The 18,951-nt window shown below is 36.3% G+C and overlaps 2 protein-coding genes across 3 annotated transcripts; both read right to left on the reverse strand.

Annotated features, from left to right (window-relative positions):
* LOC109821139 lies at nucleotides 1,960-2,856 on the reverse strand. Its single transcript, XM_020387332.1, has 2 exons — nucleotides 2,289-2,856; nucleotides 1,960-2,147 (listed from the first exon to the last, which is right to left on the reverse strand). The coding sequence occupies exons 1-2, from the start codon at nucleotides 2,854-2,856 to the stop codon at nucleotides 1,960-1,962; spliced, it is 756 nt and encodes a 251-aa protein (XP_020242921.1).
* Nucleotides 3,393-4,373, reverse strand: LOC109820390 (glutathione S-transferase T2-like). 2 transcript variants are annotated; one of them, XM_020386519.1, is made up of 2 exons: nucleotides 4,040-4,373; nucleotides 3,393-3,982 (listed from the first exon to the last, which is right to left on the reverse strand). In XM_020386519.1, the coding sequence occupies exons 1-2, from the start codon at nucleotides 4,357-4,359 to the stop codon at nucleotides 3,403-3,405; spliced, it is 900 nt and encodes a 299-aa protein (XP_020242108.1). In that variant the 5' UTR covers nucleotides 4,360-4,373; the 3' UTR covers nucleotides 3,393-3,402. The 2 variants fall into 2 exon arrangements, with proteins under 2 accessions (XP_020242108.1, XP_020242109.1); XM_020386520.1 differs by having other exon boundaries at nucleotides 3,393-3,948; nucleotides 4,006-4,373.

An 18,951-nucleotide genomic window follows, 5' to 3' on the forward strand; every position in this document is an offset into this window, starting at 1 on the left:
CCTGATGCAAATATATAGTCAAATTTTCAGAACAACCTTTCTTCTTTTTTCATGAAAATCAGCAATGTTTTTCACTATAGGAAATTGCTCAGAATCAAAGCCTTATGGGCTATGTATATTTTTCCCAATTTTTAGCTGAACAACACTTACACCTATATATAGCCCCTTGAAAAAGACTAAACGCATTTTAAAGTGTTTTGAAAACGTTGTAAAAACGTGTTCCCAAAAAACTGTTCAGATATTTTCAAATTTCTGCAAACACTAAATTAAAACCTGTCTCTTGCTAGTCGACTACTTGTAGGCTCATTTTTTATTTCGACTACACTTGATCTATCAGGACACGACTCATGTGTTTTTCGGAAAATGTTTCTCCAGCTAGCTCGACTATAATGCATAATTAGCGAATACGTACACTGTAGTTCAGACTCTTTGAAAACTTTTGAAAATTCTAGGTATTTTGACTTCACGCACTAGTTTCGTATTCTAGCTGTAGTTCATTAGCTCGACTACACTGTAAAAGCACAGAAACTATATTGTTTTCTGTCAAACATGCTCCAGTAGTCGCACTATAATCGTCTAATTTAGGTCGGACTAATACCGTGCTAAAAAACGACAGACAACTTGTATTTTGAGTTATATAACATCGTAGCAGTAATCGACTACTATCCTAATTTAGGTCGACTATTAAGATCAAAAATTTCAGAAATAATGAGCTTTTATATTAATTAAATTTTTAAAAACTGTATTTATATCTAATGCGTTTAAAATAGGCGAGTTTCTCATACGCTTAACCCAACACACTTAAGGCCTGTGTTAGTGTAATTCTAATAAATTGTGTGTGTGTGCGGCGTGTGTGCTGACTCAGGCTTTGTACAAATTCATTCTAAGCCAAAGCAAAAAATTGCAAATACATTATACTGGGTTTGTTCTTCATTTTCCTTCACTTCAGAAACTGCCTTGATACTTCACTTGCCACTTGCTACATATTCTGCCATATTGGGACAAATCTGTTTATTATGAAAGTTAGTGCCCCACACCAAAATATAAATTTTAGTTATCATCAAAACCATTATCTGATGCGATAGAACATGAATTATTGGCACCAGCAGCTTTGGGGAATGTCCAAACACCAAAGGTATGATCTCCACTTGCTCTTGTTGAAATTGAATTTTCACAAAACTCAAACTCTCAATTAAAAGCTCTTTAAACCAAACTTAAACAAGCACTAAACAAGTTTAAACCTTTGTTAAACTATTTTAAAACATTCTCTTTTTTTTTTTGAAAGAAAACAACAAAGGGGTATTTATACCCACTCCAAAACTCAGCCAAAAACTCAAAATAGAAAGACCAAAAGGCCCCCAGAAAAACCAGCTCAGAAATAGCCGTTGAAGTCTAACGGCTCTATTGTCGGTCGACCGAAAATTCCGTCGGTCGACCGATGAGAACAAAAACACGAGGAAAACATTCTGGACCATCGTCGGTCGACCGGTGCGGTCGACCGATGGAGTTTTTCGGCCCAGTGAACTTTTGACCTCAGGTTCGGTCGACCGGTGCGGTCGACCGAATACTGATACTTCTGAAAAACAGTTTTGAAAGCTGTACATCTGATTTTGAAACACTGTTTAAAAATATCAAATAAATTCCAAAAAATGTAAAACTTTGGGGAATGATTGTAGACATGATAATAAACATGCTAATAAACATTTCGAAAAAGGACTTCCCAAATGAAAGATATCATCATTTAGTAAAATAGTCCAAAACACGAAAATGTAAACATGTGAATTTTGACATTTTGGCTAAAATAATGCACGCCCTCATTATTTTTCCTAAGACATCAAGATCCCACATTCTAGCTGGTTGGCGGACAATAACGAAGCCTGCTTGGAGTACCCCGAATGTGCGTTCCACGTCCTTCCTGCATGATTCCTGTTGTTTGGCAAAAAATTGATGTTTGTTGCCTTAGGGCATTTGAATTGACTGCACGAAGACAGGCCACTTAGGGTAGATTCCGTCGGCAAGATAGTATGCAAGATTGTACTCCCGCCCATTCACGGTGAAGTTTACCCGTGGAGCTTCACCAGACTCAATGTCGTCAAAAACCGGTGACCTATCTAGTACATTTATGTCATTCAAACTACCAGGAAGCCCTGAAAAAGCATGCCATATCCACAAATCATATGACGCAACTGCCTCGAGAATAACTGTTGCCGTCCCCTTGTGTCCACTAGTAAACTGCCCTTGCCCAGCCTTAGGACAATTTTTTTACTGCCAGTGCATGCAATCAATACCTCCAATCATCCCTGGGAATCCACGTTCCTGTCCAACTTGGAGCAACCTCTGCAAGTCTTCCACATTTGGTCGTCGTAAGTATTCATCTTGAAACAATGCTATTACCCCTTCGCAAAACTTGCGAGTACACTCGATAGCAGTGGATTCTCCTATCTTGACGTACTCATCACAAGAATCGGCTGCGACTCCATATGCGAGCATGCGTATGGCAGCCGTACACTTCTGGATAGGTGTTAACCCAAGCTTGCCCGCATTATTGCGCCGTTGTGTGAAGTAATCATCGTAATTTGATATAGAGTCCACAATTCGTAGAAAGAGAGGCCTTTTCATTCGATACCTGCGTCGGAACTGGGCGTCAGTGTAAGTGCATGACTCGGCAAAGTAGTCGGCCATGAGTCTCTCATGCGCTGCATGATGATCTCTATGTATGGATTTCCTCTTACGTGGTTGTTCGCTTCTCCTTTGCAATTCTTCAAGAAGTTCTCGCTGCCTATCAAGTATTTTTTCTTCTATTTCCCATTGTTGTTGGAACTCTTCTAGACTAAACTCATTTAGGAAAGGATCCATTGGATGCTATGATTTTTGAAATGTTGATAGGTATACTTATGATGTGCATCTGATCAGTTTATATAATGAAGGGTAGTTGTTCAAATAATTGAATTCACATGCAATTGCAGAGACATGTGTCATAGGGCATGCATGTGCAGAGAGTTGTCAATTCATATTTTGAACATCAGAGACATGTGTCATAGAGCATGCAACATCAGAGACATGTGTCATAGGGCATGCATGTGCAGAGAGTTGTCAATTCATATTTTGTATTATTATGCAGGTGTAGTCATTTCATCCTTTGTATTTTTTGCAGTGAAAGGTCAATTCAACATTTGTTTGTTTTTACAGTGAGTAGTAATTGTATCTTTTGTACTATTATGCAGTGAGAAGTCAATATCAATCGGCTTTATTGAACCATAAACAACAATTTTATTCAAACATAAACAACACTTTTATTAATACATTCAACAAACATAGGCACCCACACAACTCCAAAATTAAACAAACGGCACACAAAAACATCAGAAAGAAAACACACAATCAAAACTTCTTGAGAAGGTCTTATTTTCCAAACAGGTTCTTCCTCAACATATTATAAGCTTCTTCATCTTCATCGTCACGATCTGGTTTGTTTTTCAAGAATAACCACATCTCCATATTCTTGGAATGAGCCAGGTTATTCATAGCTGAAGCAGTACTTGATCTTTTCTCTTCAAATTTTTCATGAGCACTGACTAGCTTAGATAACTCCTCCTCAATTGCCCCCTTTGATTTCCTTGACACAGATGTTTTACTAGAGGAACCTCTAGCTTTCTTCTTTGCCACGTCCCTACCCTCTGGACGTACAAGGGTAGGAGTTGATGATTCAACATCCTCACCACTACTCTTTCTTTTAGAGCCACTACTACCGGATGCATTTCCTCCTGTCATATATTTGGGTTGATTACGAACCACCTTCCACTCATCCACCAAATTAAACGTCGTACCTATTTTCTCAAAGTACAACTCTCTTGCCTTGGATATGTAGTTTTCATCGGACCAACCGCTACGCTTCTCCCTACATGCAGTACTGTAGCAGCCAATGAAACTGGATATCTTTCTGTTGATGTCTTTGAAATGACTATGGCACCGAGACACAATCCTCTCGGATATCTTTTTGTTGATGTCTTTGAAATGACTATGGCACCGAGACACAATCCTCTCCTTTCCACTTTTGGCGTTCTCATTCACGTACTGTGTAATTTTACCCCAGAAAGTTTCACCCTTTTGGTTGTTCCCCAACTCACTATCATTACTAACGTGAAAATAACCAGTTAGTAAAAGTATGTTGTCTTCGGTGGTCCAAGTTTCATAACTTGATCTCTTTGCTGATTGTTGGGTTGGAGGGAGAAAACTGTGAGGAGTATCCGCACCAACATTTCCCAAAGACATTTGGGTGGAAAATTCTGAGATATCTGTAGATCCGCTACTAAACCGGGGTGTCGCTGGCTCACTCGACTCCGTGTTAGGACAATTCATATGGGAGGGAACATAGCTGCTTCCTGGAACTGGAGGATAACCGTAAGGAAGATAAGGATATTGCATGCCGAAATTTGGTTGCATCATGTACGGCATTTGAAAATTTGGCGGCATCCTCGTATTTTGAGTATTTTCGGGGCGTTGTATATTTGGATGTTGTGGTTGAGGGAGGGTATTTTGAGGTTGTCTAGGAAAGTTGTAGTTGTAGGAAAAATTAGGATAGTTTTGTGAAGGATCCATGAAGAAACTAGCTTCAAATTGTAGAAAGAAGAAGAATAGGGTGTAGAAACTCAGATTTTTTTTGGTGTCCAAATGACACAAAGTTAGTCTCTATTTATAGAGTTTGAAAAATAAAAATTAATGGTATAAAAATTATAAATTATTTCATTGTATTTATCTCAAAAAATATCAATTAAAAATAAGGAGGAAAACAAAAATGCTCGCCCAATCAAATTTCGCCACGTGGCAGCTGGCCATCATGCGCGCGCGTGGGCTTGTCAGAAATGCCCGGGGTGAATTTTTCACCCCTTGGGCTTGTCAATTTGATTCACCTGCACAAAAAACCCCTGCTGCAACCAAATATCTCTCGGAAAAACCCCTGCTGCATTATCCTATAATTTCTTCTTTGCATCTCAGAGGTGCCCAACTTTGTCCTCCAAATCCTTAACTTGTTTCCATAGTGACTTGACCGTGGGATCTACCATGAATATCATCTCTGGCGCCAACAACTACCGGGGATGCTTGGCATACCCAGCATCGATGATCGACATCACTAAAGTTCTCAAACTAGGTGGAAAAACAAAAAAGAGAAGGAAAAAAGAACTGTGTGTAGCGAGCAATTATCACTCATCCTCAATTAAAGGGAGAAAACCAATCAAAAAGCCACCACGTGGTGTGATCATGTTGCCCAAGATATTATTAAGTGGCCAATTAAAGGGGGATGGGAACATGAACGGTTATTCTTGCTCAAACTATACCCGCATCAGCTCGTTCAAGCCTTCTCTGCTTGACTCACAAGAAGCATGTAGTTCGCTCACGCTAAGTGTCAGTACAATGTGCAGTCAACATGCGCTTGGTTCATGAGCAATGCGCAGATCCAGGCATATGCCTGCAGCTTTCAAATAACAAGCTAATCGTCCATAATAATCAGGTTATTTTGTTTCATTCATCAAAGCCAAAAGAATTAGAATGCAATATAAAACCGTTTACTGAGAGTTTTCTTTATAAAGTGCAAGTACATGAGAGACAAAACACAAAGAACTTTAGACAATGTAAAGCAAAAAAAAAACAACTTCCTTTTAATAAAAGTTCACAATAATATTACAATCCTAGGGACTAGAAAGTAGAAAGGGGATGACACATAGAATAAAAGAAGAACAACAATGACCTAGTCGCTCAGGGGCTGTTTGGTTGTATGTTTTTACCATGTAAAAGGATGGAAAGTGTAAAAAAGTGGGTCCCAATGTCAGCTTTCATCACTTTCAATTGTTTGTTTGTAGTTGTGAAAATAGTGTAAAGTGATTTCATATGCTGATGTGGCTTGTAAAGTGATTTCATAAAAAAAAGACATGATTTTAGGAGAAAGCTGACATTTAAGTCAGGAAAAAATAATAAAAAATAATTCCAACCAATATGATCATTTGAGTAGGGACCACTTTTTACACTTTCCAAACAAACAATTAAAGTTATATTTGCAAACCAAACAAGCAATTTATGATTCTAATGGAATAAAAAACAAACAAAGAAAAGTACAAAAGTAAAATTGATGAGGTGGACAACAACTTTCTAAGTTGCGTCATAAATACACAACTTTACCAACAACAACCAAACAGCTCCTCACAGAGTCCTCGTGGCTCAAGTGCCAAGGGTTCACTACAACAGACAGGCCTTTTAGCAACCAACTTTTTTACGAGAAATTATTTTTCCTCAACAAATATCACTTTCGACGAGGAAAATATTGTTTCCTCGGTAAATATCAGTAGGTCTTCTACCAGGAATATAATTTCCTCACAATAGACCACCTTCTACGATGAAAATTTTAGTTCCTCACTAAAGATGATCATGATTTAGTCTCCTAATGTTATTTTATTGGCGAGGAAATATGAGATTTTGGTGATGAACTTTTTCATCGCGAAATGCACATTTAACGAGGAAATAATCATTTCATCATTGTTCTTTTTGGCGGAAAATAGAGGAAAACCCGCTAAATGTAATAGCGACTAAGTATGATTTCCTCACTAAAGATCCATAATCTGCGAGGAACCGTTTCCTCATCAAAAGAATGAAATAGCGAGGAAATAATAGTTTCCTCATTATTAGTTGGAGGGAAGAAAAAAAAACCCACCAATTTCAATGGTGACAAATTTAAGGCTTCCTCGCTAAAAGTTTTTGTTTTTACGATGAATCGTTTCCTCGTTAAAAAAAACCTATTAGCGAGGAAATTATAGTTTCCTCACTATTAATTTTGCGAAAAAATTTACAACACCCACCAAATTCATTAATGACAAATTAAATATTTCCTCGCTAAATTTTTTTTTACAAGGAACTGTTTCCTTGTTAAAAAAACCAATTAGCAAGGAAATAATACTTTCCTCATTATTAGTTTGGCGAAAAAATGTGCAACCCGCCAATTTCAATTGCAACAAATTTAAGGCTTCCTCACTAAAAGTTTTTGTTTTACGAGGATCCGTTTTGTGGTAAAAAATAACCTATTAGCGAGAAAATAATAATTTTCTCATTATTAGTTTGACGGAAAAATGCGCAAAACCCGTCAAATTCAACGGCGACAAATTTAAGGCTTCATCGCTAAAAGATTTTGTTTTGCGAGAAATCATTTCCTTGTTAAAAAAACTAATCAGCGATGAAATAATAATATCCTCATTATTCGTTGGTGAAAATTTTGGTGGGAATTTTGGTAAAAAGTAGGTGGGTACTCAAAGAAAAGAGCGGGCCTCTAATATCAATGGCCTAACAAATGTCCATATACAAGTCAACAATCGTGGGCCAATTTAGATTTTTTTTGAATAAATGTCCAGCACGAGGTCAAGCTCCAGTATGGATAGAAATAAGGATTTGGTTTGTCTGGTTGATGGTTCCTTTTTGTAGGTTTTTGCAGAATTCACATGAAGATTAACAACCAATTAATATTTATCCAGGTTCAAAGAGATCCCAATGATAAATGATTGCTCACAAATCTGATAAGATTTAAATAATTTACGATTTTTGAATATACATTTATTTCAGACTTCTGAAATTAGATTATGTTAATAGATAATATTGACTTCTGAAAATAGATTAAATCAAACGTGAAATAAAATCTTTTATTCCTATTTGGCACAACATTAGTACAAAATAGGACAATCCAAACGATTATTAGAATCGTTTGGACAAGTAAAAACAGTCCAAACTGTTAAACCCGTTTGGGATAACAAAACCAAAACGGTTGAAACCGTTTGGGCTGATAGGAGATCCAAATGCAACCCCCAAACAGATTTAACCATTTGTGATGTTTAGTCCAAAACGGTTTAACTCGTTTGGGTGATTTAATTATTAAAAAATTCCCCAATGACCCAAAATATAAGACCAACGGGGGGGACATGTGAGGTGTGCCCCTCCTAATGCATAGGGGCTGTTTGGTTGTTGTTGGTAAAGTTGTGTATTTATGACACAACTTAGAAAGTTGTTGTCCACCTCATCAATTTTACTTTTATACTTTTCTTTGTTTGTTTTTGATTCCATTGGAATCATAAATTGATTGTTTGGTTTGTAAATGTAACTTTAATTGTTTGTTTGGAAAGTATAAAAAGTAGTCCCTACTAAAATAATCATATTGGTTAGAATTATTTTTTATTACTATTTCCTGACTTTAATGTCAGTGTTAAATAAAACATTTCTCTTTTTTCGTGCTCTTCCGTTTCCCCCTAAAATTTCCCCCAAAATCTAAAATTCGTTCTCTGCTTCCCCCCACCCCCACCCCCAAACTTTCCCCCAAATTCTAAAATCCCCGCGCCCCTTATCCCCATCCCCACAAATCCCTCATCTGAAATCCCTCTTCTCAAACCCCAATCGGAGGGAGTCTGTCCCATCCCCAAATTTTATTTCTCCCAAACAATTTCGATCTCTCTCCCTCTCTGCTTCCCTCCCTCTCGCCAAAACCATCTCCTCCCTCCTCCTCTCGTTGTCGTCAGAGCTCTCTCGCCGCCTCCCTACCTCTCTCGTCGCCAAAACCAGCGTCGCCCTCATTCCCTCAGAAGGGGGAAAAAGCTTAATAACTAGTTTAGGCCATTAAAAAAAATCCAAATTTCGATGTACCCCTACGCACCAAGCAATTTGAACCCATCGCCACCTTACAATTCCTCCAGTCTTCTCCACTGAGGTCTTTCTCCTCACTCAGAAATTGAACTTTTTTATTCTCTAGATTTTGATTTGAGCAATGACGAGCTCGAGCTCCCCTTTTCTATTTTCTCGGTCCCCAATTCTCTCCCAAAGCCCAAACTTTTTAGATCAAGTGGGCATCACAGAGCTGTATCTCTCAAATATCTTAATCATTATCGTGTTTCCTCTAATGGGTATCGATCAGTTTGCTGTTCTAAGACTTCGGCATTGGATTCAAGCAAAGAGAAGCAGGACTCTGCTCCTTTTGCGGTGGAGAGAGCCTCGGAGCCTGAAGTTCGAACTGGGTATTTGAAAGTTCTCATCTTTTCTTATTTATTTGGCGATCCTAGCATTTTGGAGTTTGTGGTTTGAATTATTTTATGTATGTGGAGTGTTTAGTTCTTGCCCAAAAAGGATGAGGTTATACTAGCTTTTTGTTGAGTGTGATTAAGATAATTTAGTATCAAATTCAAATAAAATTGATATAGGGTAGAAAAATTCTTAAACTTTACCCAAATTAAGGAAGAATATGAAGAAAAACTGGACGACAAATCAAACATTCTCTAAAAAGTGACAAAAATCATATGAGGCCGTCCAAATATTGGTTAGAAGGAAACTGGAAACATATTTGTGTATTTTAAATGTTCGAAATTTCGAGCTCTGGTAACTACATCTTAATCCTCACTCTATCCTGATGACACCTTCTGACGTTAAAGATTGGAAAGGAGAAAGAATTATTGTCATTAGCCTAAGACTTTGATGCTTTGAGTCCTGTAACCTATCAAAGAGGATGAGATAAAAGTTGCAGGATGGAAACTTCAACCTCTTTGAGAGATGAAGTTTAAGGAATTAGGGAACTATTCCATGGGAAAACTTGTTATTGTGAAGATCAATACGCGCCTATCAGGATCCAATGAACAAGTTTTTATTGTGAAAGTGCAATAAGTTTACACTCAAAAAAATTTCATTCACCGTTTCACTAAAAAATTTACAAATTACATTTGATGATTCTATTTTCTCAATGCAACATGTGGAATTGGCGAGGTTACCGCATTCGTTATCAATATGCTGGGAAGGACGGACCTGCATTAGTTTTAATACATGGATTCGGGGCGAACAGGTCTATGTCGTACACATTTTTGCTCCTTTTGAAGGAAAATAATTTTGTTTAGGTACTAATATTCAAATTGTTTGCTTTCTATGTCAAATACATAGTATTATATTCCTTTAACAAAGTTGTATGCACGTCACTCTTGATTTACCCATCTGTTTCTGTCCTCTTTCATTGGCATGATTATCCCCGTCTGGTGATTGTATTGCATTGTGCATATGATTTTTCTACCTTCTAATGTGTCCATTAATGCTCTCTGTATTGCAAATGACTATTAGGTACCTATTTTGTGGTGGCAATACATAAATAACCTAGTTTGCCTTTTTGAGATGTCTATTTTTTCCCCTACTATTTTGAACTCATTTTTATGAGGCCCTAGGATTCTCGATTTGGAGTGAGCATATCGAAGGCTCGTAATGTTTTATGGAACTGAATTCTTTTGTAACTTTTGAGTAGTTTTCATATCTTTTACAAGAATTGAGTTTATTTGCAATCTGTGAATTTAATTTTCTCAGTTTTATCATGTGATTTTCTTATATTTTTCTTATCATATACTCAAATGTTGTCTATAATGCAAAAGTCTCTTTCAACAGTGAACACTGGCAGAAAAACATTTCTTATCTCGCAAATACAAGTAGAGTTTATTCAATTGACCTTATCGGTTATGGGTATTCTGACAAACCAAATCCTCGGGAGTTCAAAGTGAATTCCTTCTATACATTTGAGACATGGGCAAGCCAGCTAAATGATTTTTGTGCTGATGTTGTCAAAGATGAAGCGTTCTTCATATGCAACTCTATTGGAGCTAAATTTGGATTTTTTTAATGGCCTACAACAGTGTCCTCTCCACCCACTCCCTTTTGGAGCACACCGATGTAGCTGTTCTCCTCGACAATGAGGCTATCTATGGCATCTGTAGGCGTTCCCTTGACATTGAGCGCCCAACCTACACCAATCTCAACCGCCTCGTTTCTCAAGTTATCTCATCTCTGACTGCATCCCTCAGGTTTGATGGCGCCCTCAATGTGGATGTTACTGAGTTCCAGACCAACTTAGTCCCATACCCAAGAATCCACTTCATGCTTTCCTCCTACGCTCCGGTCATTCCTACCACGAACAGCTCTCAGTCGTAGAGATCACCGACAGCGCCTTTGACCCTTCCTCTATGATGGTGCAAAACATACAAAAGGTAACCTTATTTGTGTGTACAAATATTTGTAGAAAACATGGAAAATGGGGATGAAGGTGCAAAAATAACATCTGAGATCATAGTGATATAAATTCAGGACTTTATTCATGAGCTTGTTTGTGGTGCTTAATCCTTGCAATTAGGAAAATCCATTCTGTTACTTCAAATTCCATTTGCTTTCTTTACTATTTACCTAGTAGTTAATTATGCTGTAATTTTTTTCGATGGCAAATATCATTTTTGTTTTTGCTTGATTGGTGGTTCTTATGATGAATTTGTCAGACAACATCATGGTTTCTGTGGCAAGTTTCATCCTTCTTTTAATGTCTAAAAACTTGATTTGTGGTCCTTATGATGAATTTGACAAACAACATCAAGGCGCCTTGCTAACAAGAAAATTGCGAAGTTCCAGAAGAACATCACGAAGAGGGGATTTGTCCCTGAGACAACTGTGAAGAAAGGAGCTGACTATCCTGTAGGACCTATTGTGCTTGGTTTCTTCGTCTTCGTGGTCATTGGATCATGTAATTTCTTTCTCTCTTTAGACTTCTTTTCTTGCTTTCATCTACTCATGTTGGAGTTAAAATTTTCTTCAAAGTTATTCTATGCTTACTTGTGCTCCAATTTAAAACCCAAACAGATATATAATGCGTACAGTTTGTAAGCATATGTCCACATGTAGTTGCTTCATATATCAACAATTAAGTTAGATAAAGTCCAAATGTAAAATGATTGTGCTTCGGTAAGACATTCAATTGAGTTCTTCTTGAAAGGTTTAGTATATTTTATGCAACACGTTCCTTTTTTGTTTTTAAGCTTTATTATTTTTCAAGATTATTTGTAAATTAGTTGGAGAAGTGGTAATTGATTGTTTTGAAACAGAGTATAGAAGCATAAAAAAGGATAGGACTTGGGATCAAAGGAAAAATGGGTAAGTAACGTGTCAATGATGCATGCTTTTATAATATTTAAGAATATAGGTGAAACTGATATTATTGTTCTAAAAAGGATTATATTGATTAGGTTGTAATTGAGAAGTTGCATATGATTGAAATGGACATATTTTTTTTACTTATAGGATCAAATGATAAAGATGCTGAGCAGATACCACTCAACCTGATAGAACTCGAACAATGACACATGAGGAAATTTGTGCAAAAGTTATCAAAGTCAAATCAGGCTACATTAAGGGCTGTGGTTTTGGCCTTAGACCACCACCATTAAGGTTCTCGTTCCTCGATGAGTGAAATGTCTGAAAAGAATAAAGAGTTGCAAGAACAGCTTCAAGAGACCCAACAACTTGTAGGAACTCAACAACAAAAGATCGATGCGTAAAATGAGGTAATCCAAATATTAGAGGAGCAAGTCAAAAAGTTTGAGGAGTTTATGGCTAATTTTTCCAGGCAACATCCATCAGCTTAGTTTTCTTAGTGAACTTAAACTTGGAGAAATGTTTCTTTGATCGTGTTGTATTTGTTATTGTTTTAGACTAGCATTGTTACTTATGGTAGAAACTTGCTTTATTTATTTTAATTGTTTTGATGTACTGTGGTGACAATTGATGACAATTATTTATATTTTGAGCGTTTTTCTCGTAATAACATTATTATTGATGAAATAAAAATTTCCTCATTATAAGTACACTTGTTACGTCGTCAAAAGAATATTTTCTCGTTATAGAGTATACTGCTTACGTCGACAAAAACATATTTCCTCGCTATAGTGATACAACCTATAATGGTAAAAACAATTTTCCTCGCTATAGGACATATAATCTATATCGACAAATGTAAATTTCCTCGTAATTGAATTTCTTTGGCGAGGAATATGTGGTACAACCTATAACGACAAATTTAAATTTCCTCATCTTTGAGTTCCTTTACCGAGGAATTGTTTTCACAAGAAAAAGATACATATAATGAAGAAAATCAATTTCCTCGTTAAAGATTTACCTTTGGTGAGGAACAATTTTCTAGCTGAAAGATACTTACAACGACAAAAATAGTTTTTTATAACTTTTATTATATATAAATTAAATATTATTCACGTATCATTGGCGAGGAAACTATAGTTTAGCGATGAAAAATATATGAGATTAGGTGAGGAAAAATATCAAGGCTAAAGAGTAACAATGAGAAAAGAATATATTCATCGCAAAAAGGATTTCGCGAGAAATTATAATATTCCTCGTAGAAACTTTTCTTGACCACCTTACCGCGAGGAAATGGTGACCAAAGTTTTTTCCTCGCCATCACACTACGGCGAGAAAATCTCGACTTTCAACGATAAACTTTTTCCTCGCGGATTAGCTTTTCTGTTGTAGTGGTTCTTATGGATGCGTCGTTCCATCTTCCTGACCCTTATCTCCAAGTCCCAACATCAATGCTTCTAGTGGGTGCACTCCTTGTCATCCTCATCAATTTCAAAGTTGTTGGTAAAATTGTGTATTTATAACACAACTTACAAAGTTGTTGTCCACCTCATCAATTTCACTTGTATACTTTTCTTTGTTTGTTTTTGATTCCATTGGAATCATAAATTGCTTGTTTGGTTTGCAAATGTAACATTAATTGTTTGTTTGGAAAGTGTAAAAAGTGGTCCATACTCAAATGATCATATTGGTTGGAATTGTTTTTTATTATTTTTTTCTGACTTCAATGTCAGCTTTCTCCTAAAATCATATCTTTTTTTTATGAAATCACTTTACAAGCCACATCAGCATATGAAATCACTTTACACTATTTTCACAACTACAAACAAACAATTGAAAGTGATGAAAGCTGACATTGGGACCCACTTTTTTACACTTTCCATTCTTTTACATGGTAAAAACATACAACCAAACAGCCCCTTAGTGTCTTCTCAACTTTAGCATTAATGACCTGCAGGAAGGCTTTCCCTCTCTAACCAAAGAAGCTCGGTTAGCTAACAGAGAAGTTGGACCTCCTCCTCCACAATACCAAAGAAGCATTGGTGACATTGCTTAATTTCCTCTTTTGAACATTTAGGAAAGAGAAGAAGAGAAAAAGAAAAAGCTGAAAGTTGGAGAAATGAGCTCCAAGGGAAGCCTATTAATGAGCATGCACACCTAACAAGTGCATGACACGTCAAAGATGCTTCATGACTAATTCTCCTGTGCATTGCCCCGAAGTCTAACTAATGCACCATCTCGAGCCCCTTAATGAGACTCTTCATATCCAAAAATGAGAGGGGTCCATGATGATCTCAATGACCCATCACTCGGTTCTAAAAGAATGATTCACTATGCCCAAATGGGGTCCCTACAGATTATCTCAAATGCCATGTTGGATGCATGTCTGTAGTAAAAAAGGCTACGCTCAGTACAAGCTATTCATGCGCAATAGAAAAGAGCAAAAAACAAAGAAAAAATTAAAAAGAAAGTGGTCTCCTAGCATGAATGACTGATCATTTGATCTTCAAGTCTTCACTGGTAGAACTCTAAGGGTCCTTACGGAGATGCTACCTAAGCCTCTGAATAGTTCTCCATAGATCCTAATATTGAGATTGCCACACTAACCTCTCTCTGTCCTCTGCTAGCATGCCTCTAACTGGTACTTTATGATCAGCTCAAAGTTTTTCTTCTTCACCAGCAACACATCTACTAGTTGTTGAAGAACTTTATTCTCCATCTCAGCCCACCATTGGTCATAACTAGTTGTTGTCTAAGTCGTTCGATCTCTGCTTCCATGCTGACAAAAGGCATCATGATGAAAGGAGTGTTAGATAAAGATATTACCACTCCATCTAACATCCATTTATAAGCACAAACCTCTAATAAGTGCGCAACAAGTGGCCCAAATGCTTCATAATCTGACCATGTAATTATGACAAAAGAAGTCTTAACCGCTAATGTTCTTTTATGAGGAAGGCGTTTAGACTACTCAAAGGCCAAGAATGACCTGCGCCTAGTATTAATCAGAAGCTAGGCCCAAACCAGATATGCCCATGTTAGCCTCGTGCCATGACAAGCGCGCTTCCCTAATAGGTCATCCCGTCGAATTTGAAATGGATACCTCTTGTCAAAACGAAACCAAGACCAAGTTTTGAGAATTGACAAAGAGAGTAAACCATCTTCATATGCTTATTAGTACACATACAAGATGACTTTTTCAAGTGCCTCGGTACCCACCTAAACGACATCATCATGTCTCGAACGGCTGGCTCCACAAGAGAGTTGCACCAAATAGGTCATGTCTTGAGTGGCTGATGCTCATTAGTATGCCTCTGAATGTCACTTCCCTGATGACATCGTCAAGCTTCTCAGTACGCCTCTGAATGACATCATCATGACCTGAATGGCTAACTTCACAAAAGAGTTTCACCAAATAGAGTCAAGTCTCGGAAGGTTCAACATTACACCTCTTCCAAGACAAGCACTAGTCAAGCTCATCAGTATGTCTCTAAACATCACCACCTCGATTCATTAAGCTCCTTAGTACGCCTCTAAACGACATCATCATGACTCAAACGGCTGATTACACAAGTGAGTTGCGCCAAATAGATTCAAATCTCAGAAGGTTCAACATTACACCTTTGCCAAGGTAAGCATTCATCAAGCTCATCACTATGCCTCTGAACATCATACCACAATGACTTTGTTAAGCGCCTTAGTACGCCTTTGAATGACATCATCATGGCTCGAATGGCTGCCTCCATAAGAGAGCTGCACCAAATAGAGTCAAGTCTCAAAAGGTTCAACATCACACCTCTTCCAAAGTAGGCATTCATCAAGCTCATCGGTATGCCTCAGAATGTTCATACCCTAGTGACATCCTCAAGCTTCTTAGTACGCCTTTGAACATTTTCATCATGACTTGAATGGCTGACTCTACATAGAGTTACACCAAATAGAGTCGAATGGCTGCCTCCATAAGAGAGCTGCACCAAATAGAGTCAAGTCTCAAAAGGTTCAACATCACACCTCTTCCAAAGTAGGCATTCATCAAGCTCATCGGTATGCCTCAGAATGTTCATACCCTAGTGACATCCTCAAGCTTCTTAGTACGCCTTTGAACATTTTCATCATGACTTGAATGGCTGACTCTACATAGAGTTACACCAAATAGAGTCAAGTCTCAGAATGTTCAATATTACATCGCTTCCAAGACATTCGTCGATCGAGCTTCAATATGCCTCTGAGGATGACTCCTACTGACACGTTCAACAAAAGACCTCCATTAAATTATCTCTAGTAGAACCAATAGTACACATCCTCTAAAGAGAATCCAACTGCCTGATTCCTCAATACACCTCCAGCAGTGGCACCCTCTTATCGACTATTGTCTATACATAAAACCATCCCCAAATGCCATTAAGCCCACCAATAGCAAAAAGTAAAAATGAAAATAAAAAAATCACTCGCATGAAGAAATTCAAAGTTTTTGAAGATTTAGATTCAGAGATTCCAGAACCTTTGAAGGGTGTCTTGTAGGCGGTCAAAAAATACAAATCATTAAACAAGGATGAATTACACATAAAGACAAGCCCCAGAGATAATTGGGTTAAACTAGACAAACCTAACAAAGTTAGGGAAGAAGGACGAATCAAAACTCTTAGTATGGGAAGGCATAAGCCAGCGGAACACAATTCAGTATAGACCTAAAACACTGTGTGGACCTAAACCAGAAAATACATCAGCGAATAGTATGAAGATAAGCATGAACCAACACTGCGAAATCCAGACTACACAGATTGTATAGAATATGAGATATCACGGACACAATTTGATCGCTCCATCATGAGTCTAATCAAAACTGATGTTCATTTAATGCATTGACTTGGAGAAGTCCACAACGCATGTAAGTCGAGGCAAGCTATCCCGATGCTTTGCACCATTAAACCTAGTATAATGCTTGATATGGTCATTACATTTAATTACACTTTTATACCTTTGTTATATATTTTATTTGAATAAATATATCTACGAACAATATATTTTATCTTAATCTATAGGCAATCAAGAATTATTAAATAAGAACATAAAGAAATCAAAATATCTTATATTGAATCGTATATTGAAGATAATGGGAAGCCCATAAAGCCTAAGAAAAATCAAATAAAAATGATCATGATAGTTCATCATTGGAGGTGCTATAATATATTTCAAGTAAAAGTGTATATGATAATTTTATTTTAGCTAGCTGAGAATCATGTAATATTATCTGTCTTTCAATTAAAAATCTAACAAATTAAATTTAAGCCAAATCAGAGTTGTAGAACTCAAGATGTGGTCATTTTAATGAAGCAGTGGTAGAATCATAAATTAGTGATTGTAGCTAATTGATTAGTGTGTAGCAAAAATGATTTAATGGCTGATTTTTATTTTTTTGGAGACTAAGCTTGATCCAAGGACTCATGTTGATTGCTGTAGGCTATAACTAGGGGTAAAGAGTGAGAGTTAGGGAGATGTAAAAATTTTATAAACTTCTTTTAAAAAAGGAGAGTCAGTCTTAATTGAGAAGGTCTTTTAAAATTGTAAATTTTTTTTTGTAATAAATAAAAATTTCATTTTAATTTTTGTTCTTCTTCTCTTTTAATGACAAAGAATAAGATTTGCTTCACAAGGGGCTAACCCTCTGCAATGTAAGTTTTTATTTTTATTTTTTCTTTTAAATAAAAATATCATAATTGAGAAATATTACACATGTGATGATGACAAGCGGGCAACAAGCTGCGCCGCTAATCCTTTCTGAATTGCAAAACCCAACCTACGAAATACGTACTCAGCGGACCCTGCTGTCGCTACATTCTTATTCATGAACTTATGTACCCTCCTGAGAAACTCCACCGCATCAGTTGCAAGGAAACCAAACGTATCAAAAGCGAACGGGATGAAGTTGTGGTGGTTGTCCTTGCAAGCTTGATCATATTTGCCCACTTTCCAAAATTGCATGTCTGCACCTTCTATACGCAAGAATACTATTTGTAATTTTCCTATATGAATATAATGGTATACTTTTACGATAATTCGATATTTTCTACTCTTTCCATTAATAATTTATTAACATACAATTATCTATTAATATATTAGACATTACTAATAATTAATATGAGAGTTTTACAATAATATTAGAAGTTTTAGAGACCAAGTTAGACAAACTTGAAGTGGCATATAATATGATTAATTAACAATAATAGTTAATTTAGTTTAGTTAGGATTAAAATATAATATTTTAAAAAATAGGGGTAATATAGTCCATAGAAAGATTTTCTATAACTTTCTCTTTTAGAGGGAGTATAATTCTAAGTGCTGTATATAATTTCATTTATAATTCAAAATCTTGAGACTTATTCAAAATATGATGCTTAAAATTTTTCACATCTTCTGTACTAAATAAATATAATCTAAGCCTCTCGCTTCATATTATATGATGAATATTATTTATCAAATGGATCACATACTATTGCTTGTGGTTAACAAAGACTTCAAATTTTTATAGGCTTCATTAAACATAAATACCTTATAGCATACGAAAGTTACACTCATATACCTCCACTTATATCTTAATGCATTTAAATATCCTAATATTTTCTAAAATTGCATGTTTGTACTTATGTACGCAAGAATACTCTTTATAATTTTCTTAAGTGAGTGTCATTGTATAATTTTAGGACAATTTTATATTTTCTACTCCTTCCAAAATAATTTATTAACTTGCAATTGTCTATTAATATAGTATTATGCATTATTAATAATTAATATGTGAATTTTATAATAACATTGGAAGTTTTAGGGCCAAGTTAGACAAAATTGAAGTGACATATAATATGATTAATTAATAATGATAATTAATTTAGTTAATTTATGATTAGAATATAATATCAAAAAAGAATAGGGGCAATATAGTCCATGAAAAGTTTTTCCACAACACCCTCTTTTAAATGGAGTATGATATGA

This window comes from Asparagus officinalis, chromosome 8, assembly GCF_001876935.1.
Source record: "Asparagus officinalis chromosome 8, Aspof.V1, whole genome shotgun sequence".
Classification (NCBI taxonomy): Eukaryota; Viridiplantae; Streptophyta; class Magnoliopsida; order Asparagales; family Asparagaceae; genus Asparagus; species Asparagus officinalis.